We start from the raw sequence: 13,144 nt of genomic DNA, 5'->3' as shown, positions 1-13,144 counted from the left end.
AAAGGCAGAGAGAAGATAAATTGAGAAATTGAAAAATATTGCCCGGAATCTTTTCAAGCTGCCAACGTGTCTGAGCATTGTATGGCTTTGATAACTGCTTATTTGTTGCGGCTGTCAAGCGCTTGTAGTCGTCACACTAAAAGCACTTCGTTACAAACTCATACACATGCACGCACACACCACTGCAGACACGCTGTAATACACATAAGTGCAGCACATAAGTCTATAAATATAAGTCGATTTTGCTCTACTCCTGCCACAGACCACACTGACCACTGGCTTCCGTTTCCTGTGTCTTTTATCTACAACAAGCTCATTTTTGTTGGCTGCCTTCTTTCATTTCTTATTTTACTGTATCATTGCTGTTGTTGTAGTTCACAGCGCATTGGCTTCACTGCAACAATTGCTGCCACAATCCCGTGGGTATTTACTTCAACCGCTGAAGTATTTATTATTGTCGCTGTCTGTTAGACTCGATTAGAAAATGTCATAAATGGGTTTCTAAATGTTTGACAAATACTATTTGACTCAATTGTCATTACTAGGGATGATGTGTGCCACGAAATGACATATATTGAAGGAAATGTGAAGAACTAAGTAAAATTATGCAATCAATTACTAGTGCTTGTCCTTTTCAAACGAAAATCGGGTTTAAATAAATCTATTTAGTCTATAATTATATTCGCGTTGGTAAGGCTGAGCTCAGGTGGTAAGGTTGAGGTTAGTTTAAAATTAGGGCTGAAGAGAGCAGCATTCTGTCACCTCAGTAGGCAAGAGTGACATCTCCCGGAAATGGCTGACAGGCTAATGCTATACTCATCTCCGTCTCGTTCAAACCAGAAGACAGACAGATTAAAGACAGATCTTTAAGTATGTTCAATGCATGTGGCCATGAATTTTGACGTACAGGTGCAGTTGGCAGGAGCTCCTCAGTTGTGCCCGAACCAGTTCCAATAATCCAAGCATACATTGGAAAAAATTCGCTCTGTATCGGATTGTGACTGATAATCCTAAACACATTTGGAAAAGAGTGGCTGGAAAGTTTTGCCTCACCCGCCGTATAACCCAGATCTTGTACCTTCAGACTGCTATTTGTTCCGGTCGATGCAGAACGCCCTCACTATAACGCGGTGCACATCAGTATAGGGTATCCACAATTGGCTTGATTTTTGCTTGGTCGCCCAGCTGGCGATGTACTTATAGGCATTTCACTAGGTACTTGTACTAAGACTGCTTTATGCCAGACTTCAAAAGTCTTGCAGTTATAGTTAGATGTTGAAGCCATGTCGAATTATGCAACTATATAACTAAAATAATTCAAAGTGTAAGTGAGTCTTCTATCAAAAAGTTTTAGAAACCCTTGAGGGTTACCTCAAAGTGGATTTCGGAAACATGTCTTGTTCTAGGGTCCGTCATCCTCATGAAAGGAGCTGCTGTCCATGCTGAGCAGGTATTATTTTCTTAATAGAGATCTAACTTACTGCTCTTAAAGACTAATAACAAATTCAAAACAAGCGTCAAGTTGGAAGGTTGCCACCAATTAGAAAATTACAATAGAAGACAAACAAATTTGTAAGACCACAATATGGTTATCGAACCGCGGCGGTTTGTGAAATCTTACTGTTAAAAAAATTTTCTGGAAGGTTGCCACCTGCATAATATTTACAAACTACTCAATTCACGAAATAAAAATAGATACACAATTAAGCAAACTACTAAATTAAAGGTATAACAACAAATAGGTTGAGAAACGTCTTTTAATGCATATATTTTTTGGAAGCGTTGCCACCTATTTAAATTTTTTTATTACTTTCAGTTAATAAAATAAAATAACTATTTAAAGAAATTATTAACGTACACAGCTTTAGTAATGCCCTTAGTTCAATTTAATTTTCTGAAGAGTTGCCAAATATTCAAAATTTTATATAAAAAAAAATTTAAATAAATTTATAATATATTGTATTATAAAAGAATTATTTCAATACACAAACCGTACTACACATGTTTCTGAAAAAAAAATTTATCGAAAAAAAATTCAGTAGGGTTGCCAGCGCAAATAAATAAAAAAAAAGAAAATTTTGCAATATGGATATCAAATAAAAGGTATTTGAAAAATCTCGATATATATTTACGTCAAACGATGCTAGTTCCATGGACACAGTTTTTATTTTATATAAAAATGTTTACGAAAAACTTCAATTTTATTAGAATTAGCTATTTTTAATGGAATCCGTGGTCTCACTGGTAAACAGGGTATTTTATACATTTTTGTATGTTATTAATGCCTACTGAAAGCTTTGCTTTGCTATAACAGCTTACGAATTGTTTTCGTAAAACTCTTAATGCCCAAAAGCATATTTGCACTTAAAATATTATTATATAACCATAAAAAAATTCTACTTTCAATCTTTAAGAGAACAACATGCTGAGAAAGCACGATAGCGATTTGACGTGACAACAGCAAATTACTTTTGACCAGACAAGTGCTAATAACCGTTAGGTGAACTGTCCATTTCATGCACTCTTAAGCGGCTCAAACTATTAACAAAAATGACAGCCAGCAAATATGCCATCAACAGAAAACTTAATGGACTGGAAAGATTAGTGATTTGCACGCATTGCGCTTGAGGCGCACGAAAAGCGTTGACAGCTGTCAGATAGAGAGAGGGGAAAGTGAGGGAGAGAGAGTAAGCGAGTAAGATTTGGGAGTAAATGTCTTGCTAAAACACGAAATAAAATGACAGCAGATTGAGGCGCTTACTGTGCTGGTATTTCGTAGATAAATGCCTGCGTGATATTCTAGCGGTGAGTTTTGGTCACACATACTGCTATGGCATAGGTACATATAGAAGGCATAAGCTTCAAATTATTGCGAGTGCAGTCTTATTTATTTATACACACGCAAAGTTTATATTTTGTGGTAATTTCTTATCTTATTCTAGACGTTGATAGGCACTGGCTGCAATATTTTTCTCTCAACTCTCTAGTACTAAGTCTTCGTTTTACATAGACAAGCCGTTGAGATCAGCAAGATAACACTATGTTGCCGCTTATTAATCAAAAATTATTGTTGAACCGCACAGCTCTGGGGACTCACAAAGCACGCACTTAGCAGTATACCCGCTTCGATATAAATTAACAGCTACTCGCATTACATAAACGTTACACAATGCATTCCACACAAATTGATAAAGCGCTTAAGCTGTTTGGGTAGAAACTCCAATAATTGATACTTGAGCTTTAAAGTAGTTGCACACACACACATATGCAAACTTGACTTTTACCAAAACATATTTACACAGCCACACATTCACCATACTTTTCACTCTTTACTCTCTGAACTTCTCATACTTACACAGGAAGAACAGATAGGACGAGGCGTGTATGAGAAACTTCATAAACGGTTTACGCATCAAAATACCGGTGCGACAGTTGGGCGCAAACATGTAGACCATACAATAAACGGGAAAGAGCACTGCGACTTGTACGATGCACCAGAACTTTTCGAGTACCGTTTTACGCCTAAAACCGGGTAAGCCATCGTACCAAATCGCGGAGAGCAACTGTTGGATATTCGAGTGGGCAACAAACTGAAAGCAGAGCAAAAAAATTGTAATTAAATTTCAAACAAATTTTTAGGTGAGAATTCATAAAAAAAAAGTTTTAAGAGTGTAAATTGAAAATGCTCGAAATAAGCGTAAAAATGTGATCAGAGCAACCAACGCAGCTGAAAAAATTTCCTCAAACAAAAGTAAATACGAAAATAAGATAAACGTGGCAAGACAAGCTCATTACTCGATTAATGGAGTGGATATTTTTTTGCTCGTTCTAAAGTATAGTAGTAGCACTGGCCATAAATAAAACTACTTATTGCCTAAGATTTATATCATTTCAAAATATTAACAAAAACAACTTTTTCAACTAAATTTTTTTTTTTCCTTCACTTACCTTCTTTTGCTTATACATAATGGCATGTTCAAGTCGATTCAAGCTCATGCGATCGCCAGGCTCGTATGTAGATATCTCTGGATCATAATTGAGTATAATGGCCAGTTCATTCGAAGTACGTGTTTGATCCAACAGATCAACAGCAAATTTTTGGCATTGACGACGCAATTCCATATACTCAGCCTTGCATTCCTGCAACAACATATAAAATTAAGATTTTCGGATATCTGCTACCTGATAATCAAATTAACATATACGGTATATTAATAACTCGATAGATAAATCCAATTACAAAAAATATCAACTAAATTATAATATTATATTTTGCAATACATTTATTGCTTTTACAGTTCAATTTATGTTTTGCTGAAGCGCTTGTCTACTTATTATTAACTCACCTGCTCTGTAAAAGCCAAATTTCGCAACTCCCATGAAAGTTGGAATGCAGTGAGCAATGGATCACTGGAGGTGAGACAAATGAGTGATGGACTCGCCAAGGCCTTATAAATATTAACACGTGACAAAGAATGACGTAGCGAGTCTTCGTTTGACAAACGTACGCACTCATCACAACCACAGCTGAAATGAAGGAAAAGCAAAGAACGAAGTTGTTAATTATCAAGAATAATTTTTTTACAAATTGCAGAAATATACTATGTCATCTAACTTTAGCGAATACACAGTAAGTTATCGCACCGTATATCATGTGGCACCGGTACGGCAGCGCCACGATCCAATAATATTTTTAAAATCTCAAAATTGTCTTTATGAGCAGCCAATATCAGCGGTGTGATGTCGGGTGGGAACACAGCTGTATTCATATCGACTTTTTGCCAACTCTGAAAGAAGTGAATAAAGTGAAAAAAAAAATTAATAAACATGTACAATACACATAACTAATTGAGTTTCATGAGTGAAAAATATCGAAATTAAAATTAACGAATTTATGAAAAAAATTTGAAAATATTGTTTTCATATTACATCAGCATTGTGCTTTTTAAACAAATTAACACAGACTTTTCCATAGAAAATATTAAAGCATTTAGTTTTAATTGAGGTTGTCGCTCACATAACATGCATATATTCTTCGAAAGTGTAATTTAAGATCAAATAATGATTATCATATGGAAAATTCGAAAATTGTTCGAAATTAGTGCCGGAGGAAGTTTATTTGTTTAAACAATACATAAATCTAATGATAAATCATATGTTGAGTGACGATATCGATAACTCATTTAAAACAAAGATATCGATAAAATACAGCGACAATTCAATTTCCAATGGGTATCGAAAATGTACATCAATGATTCATGCCTGCGAAAAATCGAAAATTTTTATTGATAAATATAATTTTCAAAAATATATTAACCTCATTACATAAATAAATAAATACATATTAAATAATAAAAAAAATCTAAACATTATATCGATAACTCTTACACAATTACATCGATATCCCATGCCAAGCAAAGTAACTCAAATAAGAACGAATGTAACGAAATATGTCATCGTTAACGCATGCCGACGAAGATATCGAAAGTGATATCGATAACAAAAACAAATTGAAACAACACATCGATGCATTGAATGCCCAAAATATATCGATAACTCAAATTCTAACAAAAATATCGAAATATGATATCGATAACCAATAGAGATATCGGAAAAATAAATCGGGAACGCAAATTCTAACAATTATCTCAATTCAAAATGTCGATAACTCACTTACTGATGGAGAGTTTCCAACTATCATATCGATAATTCAAATATATTGTACAATATTATTTAAACATTTTCAAATTTGTAAATATACTATACAGTAAATAATGAATGCAACCGTTTCTGTGCTTCACATATTCTAGTATCATATACGAAATTAATTTCCTTTTAATAATATAATAATTTACTATTTCCGTGCCTCTCATTGGTTTTATACTATATATATTGGTCAACAATTTTTCACAATTTCATTGTTTAGGGTTTTAAGAATTCGTATCAAAAATGAATTATCAAATGTTGTTTTCTAATAATTACGTTTACAAGAATACTAATATTGAAATTAAAATCAAAAATAATAAAACATTTTTAGGTTAATTACTTGAATTAATTATTATTAAAGCTTACTAAATTTTTTTTTTAATATTTTTAAAAATTGTTCTTATATTGAATACGCACAAGAATAAAGAAAAAAATAATATATGTATGGCTATTATTATACCCGTGATTGAATGTTAAATGGCTGCCTATTAGCCACACTTGAATACCTCACTCAGTCATCGGCTTATATATAAAGGTCGGTGCGAAGACAAAGAAACCGAATTGTGTCAGCAGGCAAGCAAAACACACATACCATCTCATATAAACATATATGCTTGTATGCAACAAAGTCAAGGACACAGCGTTGACACTTCTGCAGCTCAGCGGCTCAGCTGCTTTCACGCATCATTCCACACATTCCACCACACGCCGGCGCGCGTTGATTTCCTGCCTACCCATTGGCACATTAAGTGCCTAATCAAGCGTGCTATAACATTTGCGACAACAAACTGTAAAGGTGAAAGGCAACGGCAACACTTTTGCATATGAATACACGTACGAAGACACACACATGCATATATTCTCCTATTGACGTTTTTTTTTGTGTAGACAAACTCTTTGAAATGTGTGTGTGTCTTCGCTTATATATGCATAGCTGCAGCATGTGAATATAGCAAAAATGCTTATGAATATATTCAAAAGCATAAAAATAGCACGATGAATAGCTGTTTGCGTGAATGAATGCATAAATGATTGCTTGATGAGGCAGTCAAGTGCGCACTGGCTGAAACACACACATTTCCATAAACACATATACAAATACAGCTAATTTTGCAAACCTTTCCCACTCAGCTCAGCACACATTTTATTATTATACATTCATTCATGTGTTTGCCTACAGCATTGTTTGAGCCCTAATGCCTTTGCTAAACAGCGACACCTAGGCGTATACGCTACATTTATGTGTATGAATAAATTATTGTGTATATGTTTGTGTGTGTGTGTATGTGGCTGCACACATCTAACTCGCATGCAAATTTATATGAAAATGAAAGTAATTTGTTTGCATTTGCAATGTTTTTATTCAAATGTTATTAATAGGCGTGCAGTTTGGCGCCAAATAGCTACACAAGCCATGGCAATGCAGCCTAAAAATTTTGCGCTTCCTGACTTGCAAGTATATTATTGTTTACAATTATAATTATAAATAAATTTTTAAGCAATTTTCTAAACAACGCTTAATATATAATTATATACAGTCTATAACAATAATGGGATTGGTAGTCAACATCTGGTTAGGCCTAACTGGTTTGCCACACATAAACATAACTAACGCTGCTCAGGCCATTTTGCTTTATTATCATTCATTATCGCCTACTATGCTTAATATTAATAAATACAAATCAAATTTACATATTTTAGCGAGTTCGTAATAAACTAGGTAAATAATTGGTGACGGCCCCACCTGCCACTTCCTGCAGAAATTAGAGGGTTTTTGAAGCACAATTATAAAGTTGGGGTTACCAGGCTGCCTCTACCATATGGTTACAATACTCGTAAGTATAAAAGTCATATCACAATCGTATTGCATTTCAATGAACTCCACGTTCAAGTGGAATCGAAAATGTGGTAATCGCAAAAGGGTATATATACATATATATATATATATATTTATTTTCTTCCTATCATGGAAGGACCTGAGACTACTCAAAAAAGTTGCTTGGTCTATTTAACAAAATCCTGCAAAGGATATCTTCCTAAAACTTCAAAACAATTAAATCTGCTTCACAATTTATCTGACGTTTGACCTTTTCAAAATTCGGCTCGGAGATCTGATGGTTACTGAGCACTCGATGTTCAGCGATAAACTTGCTAAAATGCCTTATATTGCTTCGACAGAAACCGGGTTTGATTAAAATGATACGTTTGATAATATTTTCAAGGAAAATTAGTCACAACATGGAAATTTTATCGATAAATAAAATTTCCAAAGATATATCGATAACTTAATTGCCAAGAGAAAAATCGAAGCACGATACCGCTAACTCTTATACTAAGCAAACTATCGGAAACTTAAATACCAACAAAGACAACGAAATATGTCAGACATAACTCATGCAAGCTAAGATATCGAAAATTAAAATGACAATTAACATATCAAAACAGTACATCTATAAATCCAATGCCAAAAAATTTATCAATAACACAACTCAACTCAACAGGAGCTTTCATAGATCAAAAACAACAACTAAATGACGGTACTGAGAAAAATCTGGTTCACATCGACATTTTTTTCGTTACTAAAGATAAACCTGCTTGTAAGAAATTTAGGAACAAAGAATGGGTAATCTCGCAGAAGCATTACATTTTTGAGGCAAATAGGATTTGAAAGACAAACTCGAAGACTTTCTTGTATGCTGGTGAATTCAGATATATATTGTAGTAATATAGTAAAGTACAACGCTGTGATACAAGTACTAAAAGTAAAATATTTTGTAAACATAATATTCTCTAAGATTTCTTAAACAACAAAAAAATCAAATTTGTTTAATTTCAATGAACTGCAAGTCAGCCATATGCCCTTTATTTAAAGGCAGGCAAAAATAAATTAAATTTCTATATTCACCACCAATAGAGCATTTTAAACTGTGTCTTGCCTGCTTGAGAAAAAAATTTGCTAGCAAACACTTGTCGTCTCTTTGAAAATCTGTGATAAGTACGTGACTAACGAGGCAACTGTCTTAACGAGCATTGGGCGGGGTGTTGAGGTAATACTTCCTGGCACTAAAATACAAAATTACACATACATACGTATTGATGTATGGACAACATCTCACACACATCGATTATGCATGTATATTTGTGCCTACGATTGGTGAGCATAGTTCACATAAAAAGTGTTAATAGCAGCCTTCATACTTTTAAGCTTTTCATATATATATATATATGTATATTTGTGCCTGTGTTGGTATTTGCTTGCATACAAACTTCCATTTAGCTAAACGTCTTCAATTATGCCTGTGTCAGCACAAGTGTCAAGTGTTGTATTAATAAAGTTTATTGACAGACAGCTTATTGAAATACACACACACACTATCAAGTATTGATAGGTCCATATATATCATATGTACATACGAGTATATATATATGTAGTATGTAGCTATGTGTGTCACATATGAGGCAAACCATAGTGCCGAAAATACACGTTTACATATGCTTATTGTAGTTGTATGTATATATATTTAAGTATGACACATATGCTCTATCAATCTCAGCAGCTCACTACAAATGCGTTTAAAGTATCGCCAGCTCTTCCGCTGGCAGCAGCAGACACCAACCGACAGCGCCCGCATGGCAGTTGTCAATTCATTAGGCGCTGACATTTTTGTCGATGTTGCAAAAGACGTTCGCAAGAATTGACGCTTGCTAGTGTTCTACTCACATTCGTGCATACAAGCATACTACTAGTCCATCAGACTTTAAGAGAATTTTAGACGAATCATGCGCGCATGTGTTTGTTGTTGTGGCCATTGAATAATGCGTCAATATTGTAAATCGATTTTCGAATAAATTTATATATTTTGAGCTTAAAAGTGTTAAATAATTTAATGAGATTTTGAAAAGTGAACTTCATAAGTTATTCTCAATATTTGACCCGAAAGATTCAGTTAAACTAGTAGAAACATGCTAAATTCGTGGGAAATCGAATAGTATATCGTAACAATACACATACGAGTATATGTGGTCCAGTCAGCTTAAATATGGCGAATCCTTATATTAGTTATATGAGGAGTAATTCATGAATGGATTTCATATAGTTTCTGTACCAAACTATATACATAACTAAGTAAATAGTATATCCAACATTAGTACTAATATATTGGCCATATATCTAACAATAATTGGAATTAAAACCCAAATTTTATTAGCTCTATAGGCGCTAGGGAAAGAAATGAATCTTATTTATACATTTTCAATACCAGACCATATTCTGACCGGAAAAAAAAATATACACTCTTAATACCATTATTTACCGATGCAGAGCTTTTCAAATATGGTATCGGTATGACAAAATCTATTTTATTCAATATATAGGGGTTAGGGGAAGTAATGAACCGATTTTATCCATATTTATTCAGTATCAGTGGGCTTGAAACTATATAGTCTGTTTGTAATATTTTCTCATTGGAAGTTGCCAAACCAGCACAGTTCTATTTCGATATATTCATTGAATTATCTATTGTCAAGCGAAAGAATCTGATGATAGATAAAAAGGTCTTCTATAGAAAGTAGGCGTGGCTGCAGTGTGATTTCCAACTGTAACACAAAAATATGAAGGTAGTCCCATATATGTATTGCATATGATATATCCCCTAAAGTGGGCGTGGCCATATCCATTGTCCAATAAGATGAAATATTTACACTAAGTCTGGTAAACAGTTTCACCCAGAGCTTTCGTCGTCGGGAGGCGGAGATGACTCCGAACGTGTCTATCAGAAAGGCTTATCAGTCTTGGGACTTGACAACAGATTAGAGTGTTCTAGTATTACAAATGTTAATGGTACTATAGATATCTCTATAGGTATCATGTATTCGTATAGTTGGAATAGATTGCTTACATCAAGTCTAGTTGTTCATCAGTTGTAACTTTCTTTGGAACTAAAGACTTTTGGATACATGTAATGTTCCACTCGAATTTCGATTAATTTTTATTTATCATCATTAAATGAGCTACTTTTCAGGATAATATATGTATATATATTTTTTTTTCTCTTTACTCACATAGGGTTCGCCTTCCTTATAGATAAGTTCCTCATGCTCCAGCAGCAGCTCTACAGCCTCAACGAATTCCGCATTAATGGCATGCAGTAGAGCATCCTTCGTCTCAATGCCCATAATCACCAACAATTCAACCATTTCAAGGTTCTCATTATCAATGGCCAGGGTGAGCGCGCGACGCCCCAAAGGATCCATGCAATTGATATTGATGTGGCGCTTGCGATGGGCCTTCTGCAGAATTCTAAAAGGGTATAAAAAGAATCGATTATTCGAAATTATCGAATCAGCAAATTATAAATGAGAAAAGTATACATTTTTAAGCGTCAGGCAAAAAATTCTTAAGAATAATGGAAAATCAGAAAAACACTAACAAGAAGAAGGCCAGCAATGATTTCTAATGATGGAAATATCAAAGAATGTTTAAAAAAATATATTAAAGGCGATTAAGTAAAAACCGTGAGAGGCAGCAAGAGCTAAAAGCCTTGTGCAGAACAGCATATCCCCGAGCGGATATGACAAAGTCATACACTCGTTGCACAGCAATAATAAGCCTTGACCGCATTCTATAAATTCCGACAATGATCAAATGCAAAATATTTTACAATACCTTGATATTTTTTCAGCACCCCTTACACTATTCCTTTTTTACCTTCCTTCCTTCTCCTCCCGCCCTTGCTTTCCTTGCTGTCATTTATATCAATGCCAATATTGGAAAATTGAAAAACACGGTAGCTGGGAAAAAAGTACTTTAAGAAACTTTTAATTACTAGACTGTAGCTGAGTGCTGAATTTAAGCAAACATGCTAATCTATGGCGATGTCAAAGCCATTACCAAATGAGCACAACCAATGGAAGGTTGACAGGCCATTATGAACGTTATAAAATTGGCAAGACTTCCTCTTCAAACGTTGGGTAGAGAAGGCAAACTTTGCGGTCAACTTGCAGGCGACGAGCTGCCCAATGCTGTTGATATTATTACCAATACATATGGAGCGAAGGCTTCTTCGTATCATGTATGGTCATCAACAGTGCACTATATAAGAGAGCATTCCAAAATATACTGTATTATTATGGAAAAGTGTTTAAAATTTAATAGAGATAAAAATTACTGACTTAACAAAGAAAGGGCTGAAAACTTATCAAGCAATATAACGAGTTCAGGCATAAGGTGAGTCAAAAAAAGTTTTTTTTTTCTTTACTTTAGGCGATGAAAAATTGGTTGATAGACACCTTATATAAGTTCTTTCCAACTATGAGCCGTTAATATTAATAATTTTCATTTTCCTATTTTTGTCAAATTAGAGGAGGAACTTAATGACAACGTCAACTGAATGCAGCGAAATGAGCGTAGGCAGTCGTAAGAGTTAAGGAGAACCAAGACTTATAAACCATTCAATTAGGTAGCAACCGGTAATACTAGAAAAAGAGAGAGAGAAAAAAGAGAGTAACCTCCGCTCAGAAATAACCAAGAACAATACTAGGGTTTACTTGAGGAAGAAAGATACCACCTACTAACGAAACGAAACAAAAATTCGGACAGTTTGAAGGATCTGGACTCATGGACTCATGACGGCATTCAACAAATAAAATCATCCTAAAATATTAAGCAAAATCAGAGCTCACAACAAATCTGGCAGGGTTACTCGAACAACCAACTAAAAAATATGTAAATCGTTGCTTTTTTTTCAGACTACTAAATTACTCTAATTTTTACAGACTACTTAATTTTCTTCCATTTCTTATATTTGTAATGCGATCCCACGCAGCCATTCTCTCATTAATTAAGCTATGCTGCAAGCAAGTGAAATCAAATCAAATGAAAACAAAAACATCAATATTAATATAGAACATTGTAATTTTGAAATTTCTCAAGTGGAAAACCCGGAAGGAAAAACAATTCAACGCTGCAAATAGCCAAACTTCGGCAATCAATGATAGCATAAAAATATCAATTAACTCGCCGAACTTTGCATTAGCACATTGTTTGCTGCAGACCACACGCTTCCGGCGGCGAACAACCACCACAAACCGAGCATTCGCATTTTATTGAAATTACAATTCCTCCATTAGACGCTTAAGGGAGAGAGTGCCCGCCGAGTAGACCGTGAAAGCGCCAAGTCAATAACAATTATAAAAGTTAAATGGCAGAAAATATATAAAAAAATTCACAAACTCAAATTGACGCTTCAAGCAAATGGTGGGAGGGTAGAAATTAGAGGAATGGAAAATAAATGGAGCTATGTGGGATGGCGTTTAGAGCAGAAGAAATAGAGTTAGGATAGAGGTGGAGAAAAATTTAAAATATTGCAAAGGATGCAGATTAATGAAAAAAGTTTAGAATATTGAAGTAATAAAGTTTAAGCGAAATAATCGGCTTAGT

General features: G+C 34.3%; 1 protein-coding gene across 2 annotated transcripts in view; it reads right to left on the bottom strand.

Moving 5' to 3' along the window:
• Nucleotides 1-13,144, bottom strand: part of trpl (transient receptor potential-like) — a 37,976-nt gene that overhangs the window by 5,593 nt on the left and 19,239 nt on the right. For both annotated transcript variants that reach the window (XM_036375210.2, XM_036375211.2), the window contains exons 4-8: nt 10,768-11,005; nt 4,645-4,787; nt 4,347-4,527; nt 3,949-4,140; nt 3,356-3,590 (exon numbers count right to left, since the gene is read on the bottom strand). In XM_036375210.2, the coding sequence (XP_036231103.2) occupies nt 3,356-3,590; nt 3,949-4,140; nt 4,347-4,527; nt 4,645-4,787; nt 10,768-11,005 (989 nt within the window). The remainder of the gene's footprint in view (nt 1-3,355; nt 3,591-3,948; nt 4,141-4,346; nt 4,528-4,644; nt 4,788-10,767; nt 11,006-13,144) is intronic.

This window comes from Bactrocera oleae, chromosome 4, assembly GCF_042242935.1.
Source record: "Bactrocera oleae isolate idBacOlea1 chromosome 4, idBacOlea1, whole genome shotgun sequence".
Taxonomy (NCBI): domain Eukaryota; kingdom Metazoa; phylum Arthropoda; class Insecta; order Diptera; family Tephritidae; genus Bactrocera; species Bactrocera oleae.
The sequence above is the reverse complement of the archived record's forward strand: the minus strand, read 5'-3'. Positions and strand labels throughout refer to the sequence as shown.